Below are 19394 nucleotides of genomic sequence, written 5' to 3'. Positions count from 1 at the left end.
AAGTATGGTTCTTAACATTCATATTTAAGTTTGTTTGGTAACTGTGTATCGTACGTAACACTGTAGGGTGAAAGGTAATATTCAAAATAGACAAATTTCTACTTTTATATTATTGTTCGGTCTTAGCAATTCAATTCTTTAGGCATGTTAAAAATAATACTAAAGGATCTTAACCGTTATGTTTAAATAGGTAAGCCAATTTGTTATGCCAATCTTATTCTCTATTTGAGAGCATTTTGGCTCAACATCTGTTGTTTCAAACGCGCTATTTAAACAACAGTGACTTCACTGGGATCACATTTCATACTGCTTGAGACATCTGAAGATATCTGAAAATATTGAAAGGAAAATACTTAAATCATAAATTTGGCCGCATTAGAACAATATACATTATGACAAAGAGCAAAGAGGGCTTAACAGAGGTTTAAAAAAGCCCGTGGCATCCCATTTCTCTCTCCCTCCGATTATAAGACACAATCAGTAACAAATTAAATAATAATAATAATTAAAGGCATTTGCAAGTGACTGTCAAACTTCAGAGATGCGTGACGGCTTGACGAAAATAGACCCAGCGAACATACAAATGCTCTGCTGTCTTGTAACCTGGACATCATTAGTAGAGTGTGGTCATTTCCTTTTGCCTTTTGGAAGACTGATGATGTAGTTATTAACATAGAATATTAAATAACAACAGTAAAGTACCATTAAAGCTTCTTTGTAAATGATAATAATTTTTAAAAAAATGTCACCCCACAAATACACAAATGTGACAAGCCACATTAAATAAACATTATAAAGTCACAGGAGTGTATTTAAAGCCCAGAACAAATGGCCACTCCTTGGATCTTTGTACTCTGTCCAATACACAGAAGTAGCTTTTGAAATTAGCATTTGAAAGCCTCACACGTCCACAATAGTGACACTGTCTTTTTATCAGCTTTTTCTCATCTACAGAGGTTTTGAGTGTAACAAAGGCAAGAAATTGACATCAATCCATTTGTGAGTTTCAATTGAGCTCCCTGTCTAATAAGTTTAATCACTTTTCTTTTGAGTTTGTGGACCAAACAAGAAAACTGGCAGCCCCACAGAGTCCAGCGCCTCTCATCTCGTCTCCTCTAACATAAATCGGTGATTGAAAGCTATTCTCATTAGGCGCTCACAGGAGGAAAAAAATTAATCAAATTCCTTCTCTTCCATGTCAGACATTTCTCTTAAAACCCATTAAAATTCAGCTGATGAGATTCAGAGTCGTCAATTAAACGGGGTTAGAATTTATTATGAAGACGGCTAAATTGGACACAACTGGCAGGTGCGATTATATTACCAGATTTCCATTTCTTGCTCAAATTTCACATTCAGCATCTCGACCAGAAATCCAATTAGGGCTGCGGTGACCTCGTTCACACCGTCCGAGAGTTTTTGTGTGCGAGACAGAGACAGAAAAGGAAAATTTGGGGTCTGTGAAAGTCAATCACTGCCATTTCACACAGGTCATTAGTGGAAAAGCCAAACTCCAACCGCAAGGAAGCTTTAAGTGTTAATTAAAGGCACTAACTAAAAATAATTTGTTTATAACTATTATTTCTGCAGAAGAAATGAAGAGAAGTTTTTCAAACGAACCATAAAATGACTGTATAGAGGAAGTAAACTCTGAAAGTTCAGAATAATTTTGAAAGAGAAAAAAAAACACTGAAAATGTTTGTTACTTTTCATGACTTCTAATGTCCTATATTTACTACACCGGATCCTCATTTTTCTTGTCACCCTTACTAATTACGTGCAGCAATTGTGTTTTTAATGTATATGTTACTGTTATGCACTAAAACACTGAGTTTAATTCCTCATATGTGACAACCAAAACTGCTAAAACTTCACAGTTATTGCAGCTTTTACAGATCAAACCAATTTACACCCCATTGCTATGAAGGTATTTCAGGTGCAAAATGTTTGAGCACCTGTAACATCGAATTTGTAGTTGTGTACATTGAATTTGTATGTGTATCAGCAAATCTGAATTCCCACACTCTATGAGTTGTGTCCTTGTAAAATAATTTCTTGTATGTGTCGATTTTTTTTCTTCCCACAAATACAACACAAAAATACACACTCACAAAATCGTATTTACAGGTGCACAAATCCATTATTTTCTCTCCAAAAGACTTTCTGATTTAAAGTTTGCAAGTTATTTTTATTAGTGTGCAAACTCTAACATCCATTTAGCATCCCCCTGTAAGAACAAGTTATAATGAAGGTGACAGAAGATGTGAGTTGATTAAAGTTTTAATAAGATCATTTATGCAGCCTTCAATAGCAGTTTGATGTGTAAGAACAGAAGCAGGTGCTTTAGTGGGTATTCTGCAACCAAGTTCTACCTCTAAAGCGGACTTAGGCTGGCCACAAATGTAGGAGAGAACCATGGTGCGGGTGTTGTATTTGCCATGTGTATGAGTTTGGATGGTACAACAAGTGACATCTAACACATGAGGTGCAACATCGCTGACAAACATGAGTGTCTTCCAGGACATTTTTTTTCACGTTCTTGTTGTTTAGGGGATTCTCTAAATCATTTTTTAATCAGTTAAGGACCTCATAAAGTGGTGCAGACACATTTCCTGCTACGCATCACTTTCTACACTGTTATGCTGCCAACCACAGCTGATAACATCCTACATCAGAGCATCAGAACCTTGTGTCTGCATATCATTGTTAACCCATGCAGTTCAGACTAGTGGCATATTAAAAAAAGATAGAAAAGTCTGGGCTCACTTAGAAATGTCCTATTTTTTGAAAAAAAAAAAAAAAAAATTCAAAGAAGACAACATTAAATTAATCAGAAATCCAGTCTAGACATTGTTAATGTGGTAAATGACTATTCTAGTTGGAAACGGCTGATTTTTAATGGAATATCTCCATAGGGGTACAGAGGAACATTTCCAGCAACCATCACTCCTGTGTTCTAATGCTACATTGTGCTAGCTAATGGCATTGCAAGGCTAATTAATGACTAGAAAAGCCTTGTGTAGTTATGTTAGCACATGAACTAAAGTGTGAGTTTCCATGGAAAACATGACATTGCCTGGATGACCCCAAATTTTTGACCAGTAGTGTAAATGTTACAAAATCTAATTAAGGAAAAAGGCTGTTGCAACTTTTACAGGAAGTGACCAGGATGCTCATTCAAACATGAAAGCAACAAAAGTACAGCCCTTCAAGAAAGTGGCTTAGATACATTCTTTACCTTTTACAAGAGATTTCAGCTTCAACTGTGTCCATTACTATCATTTTCTCGATTATTGGCCACCGTAATTATTGTTAAAATTAATTAGTGTATCAAGAATTCAGAAATGTACATACTTTTATTGCCATTATCAAAAGTAATAATTAATCTGTACTTGCATGTTTCAATTTCCCTTTCCCACTTTCACTTTAAGCAGTTTGTTACAAGCCACAGGGATGTCAAATTGCTGTGTTAAGGTAGAAATCAAGAAAAGAAGCAGAGAGACAGTGAGAATATGTGTTTGTCTCTATGCATATATCTGTGCATGCATGCTCTTTTGCTTCTGTTTTCAGTTCTGTGCAAAAAGGGGTTTTTGCTTGACTGAAATTGACAAATCACCTACAAGAGTCAGCACCTCATCCAAACTCCCGGTAATTACAGTCGAAGAAGTGACCTGGCCGGCAGAACTGCGGAGGTGAACGGGCTCGGCGTCACATTTGATTTAGGAGGCAGCGAATAGAACCAATTAGCCACTTTGGCCACGGATCAAACGGCTATCTGTGGCTGAAAAAAAAGGCAACTCCTGTCCAATTAACGGAATTTATGAACAGCAGCTGAGGAACTGGGCCGCGATGAGGTGATTTGTCGGGGTTTCTGCATTCTGCTGTTGTGTCTGACATTTGACTCCAGTGAGGACGACAACATGAAACATGAGATTAACCGACTCACGTGCTCATCAGTAAACAGCTTTAGAACTGATCACATCTGTGCATAATGATCCCTCTTTACAAACACTGCAAACATCTGCAAATCACCTGATGGCCATTGATCCAGAAACACATTGTGGTAATTTAATATTTCCCCTCCGGTGGTTGTACTTACTGGTGCGCAGGGCCGAAGGCGTCACCTCGATCTCGCTGGCGGCCTGGTAGGGCTGGAAGGCTGAAGCTCCGCTGCCAGCGCTGAGGTCTGCAGCAAACAGGTCGGGGCTCTGGGTCCCTGTGGAGCTGGCGCTGGTGCCGTCGCCTCCATGATGGGGCTCCTGCTCGTCATATATAGCGATCAACTGGAAGAAGAGAGCACAGGAGGTTTGGTTGTGAGAAACGTGGATTTGTGTTCAACAGAACGCATGTCACAAACAAGCTGGGTTGTTTCTGAGCTGTATGTTCTTAGAAAATGTGAAATGGAAGAAGTAGTGCACAAAAAATGCAGGAAAGCAGCAAACACATTCAAAATCTCCAAAAAAGAGAGAAAGAGAACTGCAATTACAATGATAAAACAGCAACAAAAATGGGAATAGATAAATATGGACCCTGCAACAATTGACACATCAAAGTGTATCTTCTAAAATGGTAGAAACATTTCAAAATAAAAGAACAGAGGATTGAGAAAGTAAAAAGAATTGATTTGATTTTAAAAGAAAAGATGATATGGACACGATTTGTGGAGAAAATCTTAGTTTTTTTTGCATCAAACTGTTGCATAAAACCATGAAAGAATACAGACAAAGACTAGGCTAAAAGTAATATTACCATTATTGTTATCATGACGTATATTATTTGTATTACTGTTGTCATTATTCTTATTGTCACCATCATCATTATTATTTAGAATTTCTTCTTCTGTCTATTGTCTTTCATTCCACTTTTTTAATTTAATTTATTTTATTTTATGAATTTCATTTTACTTTATTTTCCTTAATTTAGAATTTTTGTCTTGTATTATTTTACCAATTTTTTATTTTTATTTTTTTTGCCATGTTTTACTCCATTTCTCCACTTTTGTCTGCCTCGCCTTTTTTTTTTTTTTTTTTTTTCCCCCCCTTTCTGTTTGGACAAACCAGACTTCTGTTGTTCAATGGTCCTCCAGAGTACCTTTTATTTTTAAGCACTTTGTAAACACGGTTTTCAAAAGATGCTATATAAATAAAGCTATTTAAAAGGATTAAGATTTCCTTTCATCTGTGTTTGGAGCTGTACAACCGAGCCCTAATTCTCCACAAATCTGAATTTAATCCAGTTAATCCAGGAGGAGGAAAATGAGAATCATTAAAACACAACGTACTCTGTGATTTCACGTGGAGGCGTTGAGACCAACTGGCACAGAATGGGTGCAGTTTGGTCTAAATTATAGCTGGAGTGCCATAAATTAAGAGGTAGCTGCTCTGACACCGGCGCTCAGACAAAAGAGGACATGGTGGTCCTTCTGAGCTCCAAAGCAGGAGGACCGCACATGCAGTCCAAAAAGGAAGGTGATTTAGAGTCCCAATTTCATGACACCGAGACACTCATTATGTCCAATCATATTTGCTCTTCACTCAAAATGCCTCCTCGCTTTCTCTCCACCTCTTTATGTTCAAAGCTCTTCTCCCTTACAGATCTGATTAATTCCAGCCTCTGCTGAGTCCTTTTATTAGATTAAAGATGGGATTCATGCCATCCCTCTGTGACTCCCGCCAGGCTCGTGTATGTGTTCAGCTGGCTCCGGTTAGCCGAGGAGAAAATGAAAAATTAAAAAAAAATCCATCCAATGTTTGCCAATTCAGAAGATGTGATCTAATCGTCCCTCGTGGTGAGATCTGATGTAAAGGCGTGACTCCGATTATGTCCGAGGTTCACCCCCCAAAGCACCGAATATCAGAAATAACAGGGATGCTCCACATCCACACGTTATCGCTGCAGTTCATCTGGGTTTATTCACATGATCCAGACCAAAGAAAAAGCCTGAACTTTGAAGAAAAATTGACCGAAGACCCTGTGGCATAAAGCAGCGGATCAAAAACAGACTCAACACACTGTGGGACTATACATGTCAGAAATAGATATATATGAGAACACTGTACCGTGTGTGAAAAAGAGAAATGTTTTGAAGTCTGCTGTGAATAAGACTGTCCAAGTCGAGGTTTTACGTTTCTTTGGAGACAAAAGTCTGAACAAGGAGCAATGAGAACCGTTTCTGAATTGGAACCGGTCTCAAATTTATAAGAGGAACAAATTCCAACAGAAACTTGCATTTCGACTCTGCACCAGTTTTGGTTACATGTGTGCATCAATACGTGTGGATTTCTAGAGGTGAAGTGAATGTATATGGCAACATTTTGCCAATAAACAGCAATGACAAAGTAAAAGTTGGTCACTACAAGTAAATAATACCACACTGGAAGGAATTTTCCACATCTACAAGAGCGTGAATGACATTTATGGCATCTTGAATGGAACGTTATATGCAGACATCCGTGTACCGGACAGTTTTGTTGGGAGTTTTTTGTAATTTCACAGATGCTCCAATGGCACCAACTGCACATGCAGTGAAGGATTTGTTTTGTAGTGCACATTCACTAAATAAATAAGACTCAGGATGTTCCAAGAGAATAATTTTCTTGTCAGTTAAATGGAAATTTAGTTGAGTCAACCAGTATATTCGTAAGAAAATTTGTCCAACTTAACCGACAAAATTTAACATTGTCCGGAAAAACAAAAAAACATCGGGTCCATTTTAAGAGCCATTTCAAACCAATAATCACATTCTTCAACACAAAAAGCACTCAGAGAGCGTAGTATGTCACCAAGGCTGCTCAGTTGTTGTATGATTTCCAACTGATAAGTCCAGATAAGTCCGTGGATTTTTAGTGGATCACAATCATGTGATCGTCAGCAGGTACATGACATACAGTAGTGTTCACTTGTTGTCATAGTTACAGTGTCGCCGTGCCACTATCTTGCAACGAAAAGCCGCATCACTGCCAAAATCTAATCACATGGTCCTTGTGTAATTTCTGAACTTCCCTCAAAATTTCATCCAAATCCGTTAATTGTTTTTGAGTTATGTTGTGCACAGACAGACAGACAAACGTACGCCGATTGTCACATAACTTCGCTGTGTTCCTTGGCAGAGTAAGAACTGAAATCATAATTAAAATGCAGCTGAAACATGTTGCACTTTCCTCCACATAATCCTACAAAATGTGACAACAACTTATGAGATAAAATGTAAGAAATAACTTTGAAAAGAATAATCCTGCGGGTTCACGTGTCCAAAGTCGACCGGTTATTTTTTAGTTCCACAGCCTACATACAGTCTCATTTTCTGGATCTAAATGCTGCCAAAGTGCCCTGGTTTAATAGGATATCATCTGTCCCACTGTGTACCTTGCGAGTTTACAACATGCACAAATTAGTCTGGAGCTGTGAGGAACTAATATTAATAATTAGTTTAACCGCCGAGTATTTGTGGTGTTGACAACCGAGTGTAGCAACATTTAATTGTTTCGTCAACAGACGTGTTGGGTGCATCCTGCAAGCAGACTAGAAAGCAGCACAATAAGAACATCTCCTGGACGACAGCAAGAAGTTATGACTCCAGATGGAGCTGGAAAATGTCCCTCATGACAAGTGATTTTGGCTCAGACTGAGAGGCTACAAATGTGCAACAGGGCGCCAGTGTTAGCGAGTGGGGGCATGAAACTTAAAAGCTGTCAGCAGCGATTAGACAGGGAGCGTGTCATGGAAAGATGCTGTTAGCTGCATTATGGGAACCATACAACGAGATGTTTTTGGACCCTTCCAGAGTCATGCAAGACTCTGGTGACTTTATTAAAGCTAAATCAGAGGCTGTTAATGTCACTTTCTACTGGAATTTGAAAGTTATATACAAGTAAACAAACACATTAATGAGATCCAAATGGTTTGAGCTTCGCTGGCTGCAATTATCCTACTCACTGAATATTAAAAGGAAGCTTTACAGAGGGCTACATTATTACTTATGGCCTCATAAGAATCAATTAGCAATCAGAATCCATAACTACTACCTTGAACACGCTGCACTTATGTTTACATATAATAACAGGGCGCATGTGTAACAGCAAGATCTTAGAACAAAACATGAACATTTTGTGGCCATTCCAGCGACACACACTATCATTTAATTAGAAACAATGCAACAAACTCACAAAAACACACCTCTTGAACATACACACGCAGAAAGAAATGCACCCACATGCACACGAAATCCATTAAAAAACACACACACACACACACACACACACACACACACACACACACACACACACACACACACACACACACACACACACACACACACACACACACACACACACACACACACACACACACACACACACACACACACACACACACACACACCATTCAAACCCAACTACCAGTTTTCCAGCACATTAAACCTTCATTTCAGCCACATTTAGCCTGAGAGCGCTGCACTTTTATAGCATGCTGGACAGGCTCCCCAGTGAGCACAACAGGCTCTGGAGGGCACACAAACACTCACACACATTTACAGACCTCCAGACTCATTTTCCACCATTAGGCCCCTCTACATAAATGTGAACACATTTACTTCAAATTAGAGTTTCGCTGCAGCTCGGGGCTAATGTATACACACAGTAATGGGGTAATAAAGGTCAAAGGGGAAGTAAGTGTGTGTGTGTGTGTGTGTGTGTGTGTGTGTGTGTGTGTGTGTGTGTGTGTGTGTGTGTGTGTGTGTGTGTGTGTGTGTGTGTGTGTGTGGATGATAAACCGATTATCGGCTTGGCAGGTTACCGTGGTCGATATTTGGCATTTTCACGATTATCGGCATTTTAATTGACCCATTTTAGCTAGATGAAATGCTCTACTTCAGGTCTAATGCAACCTCCTCTGTCTGTCTGATGTCACTCTGTGCTCTCAGAAATGTCTCTCAAGCAAAAACTGAACAAGAAACGCAAAGCAGGAAACTAGCTTCTTTCACAGAGGCTAATGCTACACTAACGGCTAGTGGCTAACTTAAAAGGCAGAAACAGATTAACCTGAAATAGTCTGGAAAACAATAATTAATAATGATTTAAGATATGTGGACCTTAGAGGACAAAAAAAGTGATAGAGCAGTGAAAGATTTTTTTTTTTTTAAAAAAGCAGAAAGAACAGCAGGAGATAAACTGATTAATCTCATTGGATCCCAAAAAAAATATTTAGATCCAAATTTAATCACTTCTATTGGTATTTGACAGAATTTGGAGTCACTCTGGAAACATTTAAAGTTATTTTTGTCAAATTTTAAGTTATTTTGGAATTTTTCTTAAACCATTTTGAAAATTTGAGTTGCTTTGGAAAACTTTTTAATGATTTCAGAGAATTTTGAATGATTTTTTAAAAAGTTTTTAGTCATTTTAGAAATTTTTTGAGTCATTTTGGACAAACCCATTTTCAAAAACAAAATTGAGCTGCTCTGGAAAAGTTTCAGAAAATTAAAAAAAAATTGTGGAGCCATTTTTGTCCAATTTTAAGTCAAAATCTGTCAATTTAGAAAAAATGATTTTGGGGGAAAACATTTTGGGAAAAAATCGAGTGAATCTGGAAAAAATTGCATCATTTTTGTCAAATTTGAAGTTATTTTGGACAATTTTTAACCATCTCAAAGATTTTCTTACGTCATTTTGGAAAACTTCTTAATCGTTGTGAATATTTTTAATCACTCTCTAAATGTTTTGAGTCCTTTTACAAAGTTGTTGAGTCTTTTTCAAGAGATTTTAATTTGCTTTGGACAATTCTTTCACCAATTTGAAAAACACATTGATTTTCATCAAATATCATGATATTAAGCTTCGATTTGGTTAACAGAAATGCACATTACACCAGATTAGTTCAAGCGGCATCGTAAAGTTGACAGTTGTTTTTTTTTTGTTGGTTTTTTACAGTTTTTTGTCATGATAAATAGAGTACATTTCTGGAAATGTTGAACGAAAACATGACTTTTCAAACCTGCTGGTGGGTTTTAGGGTTCAAGATACTTTAATTAACCACGCCTGATGTGTATGTCAGCGGGGTTACTGCATTCGCTTCGGTATGTGGCTGGCTGGCTGGCTAAGTATGTGTATGTGTGTGTGTGTGTATGTCCGGTCAGATATCTCTGCAAGTGCTGAAGTCAGGATGATCAAACTTGGCACTGAAGATCGGTCTAAGGTCCCCTGCTCAGTTGTGGAGTTAGAGGTCAGCAGATCAAGGTCAAGGTCACAGGGGTCACTTAGCACATTTCTTGCATATTGCATCGTTTGCATAGGAAGGGATATATGTAGGATGATCAAAATTGATACAGAGCATCATGCATGGGCGTGGTTCTGCCATCTACTGAGGGCTCGTCTAGTTCTTTCTATTTTACATATTCAATTACAGCCCCCCTATTAATGGGAAAGCCTAGTTATGAAGGACAGGTTAAAACATGAGATTTAATGAATATGGGTTATCTGTCTTTCTTGATTACCAGTAATTGGTCCTTGAAAAACCCATATTGGTTGTTCAGTAGTCTGTGTGTCGGACATATGTAGGGAAAACATAAGTGAAGACGAGAAATGCAGGAGAAGAAGAGAAACCGTAAAAAAGAGAGGAAGTTAAGAGCATGGATTTGTGCTCAGGTGCATGTGTTTTAGTGAGCCACATGGGAAACGGCAGTAACACGGGCTGTGTGTCCGTCTGCGTTTTAACCGTGTACCAGTCTGCATAAAAACTTCCTGTGTGTGACTGACAGAAAGAACGCCGCTCTTCCCTCATTAAAGCTCAGAACAGCTGAGTCAGCCGCCTCCTCCCAGCTCCCCGAGGACACCACAGAAGAAGAACCCTCGGCTCCATTTATTCCAGGCCCATGTGGTTGTTATTACAGGGTAATCAGTTCAGCTGCACTGCACTCCACAAATACCAATCTCACTGAAAGGCAGAAATAATCTACGGTAATCATCACTGCAATAATAAAAAGTAGTGCAGGACACACAACTACTTTGACCCGACGAGATCCCCGAGATTTCTGATATTACAGGTTGATAAGTAGAATTTTACAAATTGCAGTAATCCTTAAAAAAAAAAAAAAAAAAAAAAAAAAACTTGTTGAACCACTCAAAAGTCTGTTACTGCTATTCAGGCCCTGTCTATAATCACACTTTGCTCTTTAAAAGTTCTAAAACATTCAGCTGAAAAAAAAAAAAGCCCACAGGGATGTGAAAAGTTTCATCCAATTATGTCAAACCAGAAACCGCTGCTCAAATCATCTGTATTGCTTTGTTTTCTACACAATGTACAAATTATGCACATATGAGACTATTTGCACATGAATCTATATGCAGATGAGTACGTGGCAACAAACAATGTTTAATAGCAATAAAAAAAAACAACTCTATTGTACGCTGGGAGATAAGAGACAAATGTTCCAAGGGTGATAATTGCTGAGACAATATTTGAAATAACTTTGGAGTGTAAACAAGCCCGAAGCTTTTCAAGCAAACGTCGGAGGAAAACAAGAAAAGCAGCTCATTCTCTGCTTCCATTATGTTTGCTTTCATACCTCAAATATGCATTTAAATTTTTGCAAATTTCAAATGCGCATTTTAACGGAAAACAGCTGCCGCCTTGGGTCGGATTACAGCGCAGACACCAAACTTCTGGATCGCAGTAACGTGAAGGTTTAAAGAAATAACCCAATAAGCAGAGGGCTGGCGGTTTGACATCCGATACGAGTGACTCAGACGTTCGACATGTGAACGCAGCGTGTTACAAGTCTCTTCTGCCTCGGTTTTGTACAATAACAATCACTAAAATCCGTCAGAGACATAAGTAAAAAAAACAAAAAATCCATTAACTACGATTTACATCCAGCGTCTCCGTGGATTTAGCTTTTCATTACGATCATTAAACACCTGAAATTAGGTCAGTGGGAACATCATTAATGGCTAAGTTGGAGCCTCTGCTTGCTTTTGTCATAAGTGACCGATGACATAAGTAAAGTCAGCTGGGCCAAATGCACATTAACAGTTGTAAAAAAGAAAGAAAGAGTAATACTCATCGTATAAGCCTCTGAGCACAAGCACTTTCTTAGTATTTTTTGCTCTTGTGACATTTTTACTCACTTTGGAAGCATTTTTCCAGGCAGTATAAAGTCCTGCACCTCTACGGAAACAACCATGACCAGAAGCAGAGAGAACTCAGAAATGTATTTAGTGCAGTTTAACAAAATTAGAATGCAATAAACAGTACAAAGAAAGTTACATTTCTGCAAAAAGTAATTTCGCAATGATGGAAAGAAATCCAGAATAAACATACAACAGTTTTTTAAGTGCTCACAGGTGCTCAAAAGACTGGTAAAATAGTGGCTCTACATGCTATAGATATGTTATTAGATACTATATACCATGTACATTTTTTACAGCTGTTAGAAATGAGGCATTTTTCACCCCTAACTTGAAAGGTTTCACTATGCTGAATGTATCTTCCAACAACTCACTTCTCTGTGCGCCATTTTTGAGCCATGCTGCATTTATCTTATTGCTAAAATGTCTTTTATTTTCCTCTCTTTTTAGTGTCCATACTTGTATCCTATTTGCTAAACACTGCCTGCAGTTCAACCGAGACACCTCTGAGTTTTTGCCATGTGACTGTCGGTCGCAGCCGAGTTACACAGGTATTTTATTTTAATTTTCATTTCAGGTTCAAATAGGTTCGGTTTGACCTTTTTCTCAGATGACGTATGTCAGAGAGAAGCTCCGCTGAGAGCTCCCACATAAGAAGATCTTCACCAAATCAGAAAAACACGGAGACTGTAATTTTACTTGCAAGGGTAACACAGCACAGTGTAACAAGACACATTAGTGCGAGCTACAAAGACTGCTCCCATACAAGGTTTATTTTATACACGAGCAGAAATGAAGACATGGTATAAGATAAGAAATAGCTCGAGCTAAGCTGAAAGAGTGGAAATATACTGGGATGTGGAGACTAGGGAGGGAGAGAGAGAGAGAGAGAGAGAGGGAGAGATATGTGCAGGTAGAAGTGAGTGAGTGGTATTCTATAAAAATAGTCATGTAAAACACTACGCACACACAGTTAATGCTCTAAGGCTCGATTATGATAAATGTATTTCCAAATTCAACTCTAACAACGTATTTCATGAAATACTGTGATTTTAAGCTTCAATTTGGTACATTTTCCCATCAGAATCGCACATTGCACGTGATTAGTTCAAGCAGCATCGTAAAATCGACAAATCAGTGATGTCTTTACAATTTTCTGCTGTAATAAATAGGGTATATTTCTGCAATTTCCTTAACAACATGTCTTCTTACACTTGATGTTAAGTTTTGGGGTTAAAGACTTTGTTTTTCTATCATTTAACCTCTGTCATGACTATCACCACTGCTTTTATATTTGGTATTCACTTGTTTATATAACTTTCATGGTAAAAAGAGAGCCTTGTCCAGAAAACAATAAATAATAAAAGTTATAGGAATAACAAGCAAGAACAAGACTAAAACCGAGGCTGGTTTTAGTGTGCGGTTATTAAACTAAGGCAATATGAGGAGATCCAGTCCTTCTGACTGACAGCTGCTCCCTGCAGACGTTGTGTTGCATGTTTTGTTGAGCAAATTGTTGTCTGTGAGCCATGAATCAGCCCCGAGTCAAAGCTAATTGCTGAGGTTTGTTGACAAGCATGGTTCTGACCCTGCCACAGGAGGACCGATGGCTCTCACACCGAGGAAGGCGACATCCAATCAGCAGGCCTGCAGCACCCCAAGGAAAACGCAGGACATGTACCGAGAAATAGGCGTTGATTAGGCCTGTGAAACTGTGTCAATAAGGTCCAGACAGCTACGAATAAAGACACTTCTCACACTTCAGTTGTTCTCCAGATTATTTGAGAAAAGCAAGAAGATGATAATTGAGAGGCGTTTCTTTTTCTCTTCAAAACAGTGCTGCTTAGTTGACTGATTATGTTAGAAAACATTAAATTTACTGCTCTAAGTGAGATAAGGGGCAGATTTGCTTCCTTTTTGCTGCAATGGAAGCAGCTAAACAGGACAGTGCAAAATGTGCACTGTGTGTGAATGCAATGTGAGTGAATGCAAACTTTGCTCTCACTTCTTATCAACTTTTATCCACTTTCTTGCACACACTTTCTTCTAAAGTGAAAAAAAGCACCACTAACAATCACTGAAAAGCAGATTACAATGGAAAGTGTGAGTCAGTCCACTTTTGGGCAGTCACTAGCAGCTCATAAATCATCATCATAACTCTGGCTAGAACAATACGCTGGCAGCGGGGCCACAGAGAGGAACCCAGAGGTCTCTCAGAGGGGAATTAATCCTTACGGATATGTGCAGCAGCAGGAGGAGGTTTGAATTTAGCAAGACGTGATCGCTGCTTGCACCACATCAGCCGTTTGCCCAGTTTTATTTCATCAATAATCCCTGAGCTTATCGTCCAAAAATTACACTCAGTCCTGGCTACCGACTCCGAAAACATAAATCTCTTTCCAGTCCGAGCGTCCATCTATCGACCGTTTGATTTATTCCCTCGTCACGTTAAATACCGTCGAGTTGTTTCATTACATCAACAGGCCGCATTCTCCCTCGTGTCAAACTCCACGTTGTGTATCGAGCTTTATTAAATCTAAACTGCATATATCAATAATTGATTAAAATGAAAGAGAGAGGGGCTGATTATTGGACAGAGGGGGCGCTCTGCTTGTCATACAGTGTAAGACACAAAACAAGACAAACTGGAGAAACTAAATGTGATCACCAAGCGAAAACCGGGAATCAAAGTTGTGATTTAAAGCATTTTTATACTTTTTTACAACTTTCTTAATGAAAACATTAAATGGTTGAATGATAAAATACTGACAAATAGCAAAAAAGGAGTGCAATAGTGCTAATTACTGGTGATTATGTTTGCCAGTGGTGTGCAACCAACACAAACATTTTGTGTTCTATCACAAAAACACAACTGACAAACCTCCTCATTCCTAAACACAATTTTCAAATAATCTAAATTATGTAAAATAAAAATACTTTAAACTTGCTGACCATATATATTATTATGATTTCACTTGAATAGAAATCAGCAAATCTTCACACGAAGCTGAAACTGAGTAAGTTTTGGCATTTTTGTAAAACAAAAGACTTGTTTAATTCTTTGCGAGATTACATTTTTGATCCGATATACCAGATTTCAACTGATATCACTGTGCTGCCTAATGCTAACTGGGGGTTTTTTGTTTGTTTTTTAGTTTGTTTTTTTTAAATAATCCACATCATTTAAACATTTAATATTCTAGCAACAACATCTTATAAAGCTTGTATGAGTCCCATGGGTTATTTTTCTTGGGTATCTGTACTTGTTGGTGAATAAGCTTAACAAAATTGCTGTCTTAAAGCAAATGAAATCAAATAAACTTTCACGAGGCCAATAAATACGCCAATATGTGAATACCTCCGATGAAGTGAAGCCTGTTGCTACACACAGAGAGCTCAATCACTTCCAGGTACAACTTAAAGTTTACACTGAACTGATAAAGAAAAAAGCCCTGGAATAAAATCTGTACCTGCTATCAGCCAATACCAATATAATACAGAGTTTGGATATTGGAATTGGAAATGAAGGAGGGAAAATATTGGGATTGGAGAGTCCCTTCTTTTAATCATTTCTCTCTGAACATGAAGTATCTAACACGACTGTTCACTGGAGACATTTCTTTGACAAAGATCCATTTTGTACTAAGCTGATTGGTACTGAGCATATTTAAACTCTGCTTTTTGTAAATCATGTCATATACATTTTCCATTATTGTGTTGTAATTGCCTTTTCAGAGCTGCCCTTCTCTTTGATTGAACTGAAAACCATTGGCTGACAGAAATTAACCAACTTGATTCAATTTATAGATTGTCTGCCAACTAATTATTTCCTTTTGTGGCATCTTTTCAATGCAGGCCACTGGTCAAACTGCTGCTACATACTGGCACTTTACATGTACTCTCATATAGTCACAGAACATTTTGCAGGAAACATTAAAGCTTGTTCGCACCATAGGCTGCATTGGGACCATGGAAAAAGTGCCTAGAAAGTGAATTTCGTTCCACTCACGTGGATCTACATGAACTCTGCTTTATAAGATATATCTATTGCTAATTAGTACCCCAAAAAAGTTTCTACTCACCGTTTCCAGTCATTTTTCAATAATTAGCGTTTTTGTGTCTGCCTTTTTTTTTTTTTTTTTTTTACTGTGGCGTAGTGATATTTACACTGGCGTACTAGGATTTGCAGTGCGTGCAGCGGTTTTTGGTCACGTGGACCAATAGGAGCCGAGTCTCGTTACCCTGGTTTCAGATCAAAACAACACGGCGTCTACTGTATCTGGACGAAAAGAAAAGAAAGACAAGGAAACTGCTTTCAAAAGTTACTAAAAAAGGATCGAAACGATGCTATATGCATCTCACAGATGTCCAGGGCGAAGACGTGCAGGACTTTACACGGAAACGGTGGGAAACTTACAGAACCTGCGTTGGACAGTGGCTTTCTCTATATATTTTATTAAAGGCCGGTGTCGTGCCAAAGTAGTTACCCCCGATAGAAATTGTATCCCCTGCCACGGGAGCGCGCATGCATTCGGAAGGGTGGAGTTATAATCCTGTGTTTAGATATCAGCGTAGTTTATTAATAAAACAAAACGTGGATTGTTACGATCATGCTTTGATTGTCAAACATGTTTGGTAATGTAGCACATGACATTTCTGTCTAAATAAATGCTTTTGCTATACATGGCGCGTTGCCCAGTTAATAGTATTCATCGCGCTGCCTAACAAAGTCTTTTCCTTCTTGTAATAAAGTGTAATGTTGCTAGGCGATCACCCTGCTAACTAAACATAGGCTCAATACCCTCTGGGTGGGAACTAGATTCAAACGCGCTGTAATTCAATCTTTAGATCAATCTGTCCAACTTCTGATACAGTAAAATCAACACCACTGTGAGCATTTTATCACACTGCCAGACTCAATTCCTCCAGGATATCTTATCTTTAGATACTGGCGTTTTTGTTTTGTTTTCTTTTGTTTTTTTTAAAATTCCCCCTCTGTTGATCATCAGACCTTATTAGCATTTATTCAGAAATTCTCAACACAGACAAATGACGATACAGGAGGATCTACCAGAACATGTTATGAGGGGGATACACATTATTTCAGGCTGATTGTCTGTGTCTACCAGAAGATGTATCCCACCTCTATATTACTCAGGTGATGTTCTAACATCATGTGGTTTACTTTGCAGACATTTCTCATCATGCTCAGCAAAACCTGTGAATTAGGACTAGTTTCATTAATCACAGCTGAAGTTATAGGGGGACAACTTTCCGCCAAAAAGACTTGACATACCTCTGTCAATGTTCATGCCAGTATTTCATTATAAAGCTTTTATTGCCTGATGCTGAAAACGTGTCAATTTAACGGTGCATCCCTACATAAAAGCAAACTATTAGAGTTAAAGGAGGCAAACAAATGCCAAAGTTCTTGTGTAGTAGGTGCACAAAATATGTAAAAGTCAAGCATAATTGGACACCACTGCTTCTTAAATCACACCCATATCACCAAGACAAACCCATTTGTTTGAATTATACTTTACAAACAAAGGGGACCTGAGTCTGTAAAACCAAAAGCCTCAAGGCCTGGCTCACAGTAAAACTTTCTGCCAGGGAGTGAGAAGGCAAAATAAAGGGAAGCTGTCAGCAAAACCAGAGAAACAACCACCACTTTCACCTCCACAGCTGTGTAATCCAAAGCATGTTGTCCCGACTCCCCTCTCGGGTCAAGAAACCGCCGCCTCGAACATTTTCCTCGGTTACACGCTTCAGGAACTATGTCGAAAGCGCGAGGTTGCAACAGGCCTTTTCCTCCCAAAACGACAGCCATCAAAACCCGTCGACATCAGCCAAAAACCACAGAGTGCAGACAGGCAGTGACCGACGTTACTGCGGGGTCAGCGTACCGCACTGTTTATGTGGAGTCTCACAACGGGGGAGAAAGTTAGACACACCATAAGAAAATCATTTTTAAAGGACGGTTGGTAACTTAAAACTTCAGCTGACAACATGATAAAACTGTAGCTGTCCCAAGATTTGAAGGTTTTAAAAGGGTCAGGGTTTTTTAGAAATGGAGATGTATTTCTCATCTTTGCAAAGAGGAGTATTAGTTTTTCTTTTTTTTCACATTTCTTTCCAGGAAACCTCCTTGAGATTTGAGCTGAAACACAAGAAGAACAGGACTAGTGACGAGGCTCATTGGGTAAAGCAGGAAACTGCTCGTACACAATGTCTTTCTTCGGATGGCAAGAAAAAAAAGAGCTGTGACAAGAGTTGTAGTTACACGGTTCCTGCACAATGAGCAACAAATACACGAGGGCGTCGAGTGCGATTTATCAAAGGTGCGAAAGGGAGAGGTTTGATTTGTTACCTGAGAGCTTCATGAAAGTTTTCCATGTGTCAGCGGCACCACGAGGTTGTAGAAAACACATTGGAAAGAATAACAGCGACTCCAGCTCACCCACTCCATCAAAAACAGCCATTTTAATAGATTTAGGTGAAGAAAGGCAGCTCTGCACTGCAACATATTTGTGATTTCCACACATTTTCTTCAGCGTTTTACAGGAGAGGAAGGACTTGAAATAGAAATGGTACAAATTCTAAGACCTCTGGGATGAACTGCTGCAGTGTTTAGCTGGAATAAAAGCAGGAACAATGTCTGGGAGCTACATTTGTGCCACTCTTAGAAAACATTTTTATTCTAAAGTTTTAATTCGAATGAAATCAGAACTGACATCCAAGTGTCACTCCTCATCTGTCACACTCTCTTGAGCATTTCTCGGTTTTCTGGCCCTTTTTCTACATTCGGACACGCAGCGAAATTTAAGAACAGGAGTTGTAGCGCTCTGAAGTTCCCTCACAGTCACCACATATCACTGTAAACCACTCACACAGCCATATCTAGAAGTTTCAGAAAGACAAATTCAAGACTTTTAAATGCCACTGTGAAATCATTTAGGACGTTACAGTCAAACCAAAACAGAAAAACTGAGGCTGTGAAAGTACATTTGGAAGAAGATATGTAACTCTCGCTATTTTTTCTGCCTTTATCCCCACAAAAACATCACTTCTTCCACACACACTTGTCCTATTTTGTTCTTTTTTTTTTACATCAGTAATTAATTTATACTTTTTCCTGCTTTTTAGACATACCCTCCTTTCTGTTAATCTGACAGCATCTGCATGTGTCGGCTTCAAGATTGAACTCTAGTCACGACAGCCAGCAATCTCACTGGGTCACACCGAGCAGCGTTTCCACATCAATTTCAACAC

At 38.6% G+C, this 19394-nt stretch overlaps 1 protein-coding gene across 1 annotated transcript in view; it reads right to left on the bottom strand.

Annotated features, from left to right (window-relative positions):
* The window catches only part of pard3ab (par-3 family cell polarity regulator alpha, b), a 335934-nt gene that overhangs the window by 205338 nt on the left and 111202 nt on the right, over positions 1 to 19394 (bottom strand). The window contains exon 3 of the mRNA XM_051953203.1: positions 4100 to 4283. Coding sequence (XP_051809163.1) covers positions 4100 to 4283 — 184 coding nt within the window. The remainder of the gene's footprint in view (positions 1 to 4099; positions 4284 to 19394) is intronic.

This window comes from Acanthochromis polyacanthus, chromosome 9 (assembly GCF_021347895.1).
Source record: "Acanthochromis polyacanthus isolate Apoly-LR-REF ecotype Palm Island chromosome 9, KAUST_Apoly_ChrSc, whole genome shotgun sequence".
Taxonomy (NCBI): domain Eukaryota; kingdom Metazoa; phylum Chordata; class Actinopteri; family Pomacentridae; genus Acanthochromis; species Acanthochromis polyacanthus.
The sequence above is the reverse complement of the archived record's forward strand: the minus strand, read 5'-3'. Positions and strand labels throughout refer to the sequence as shown.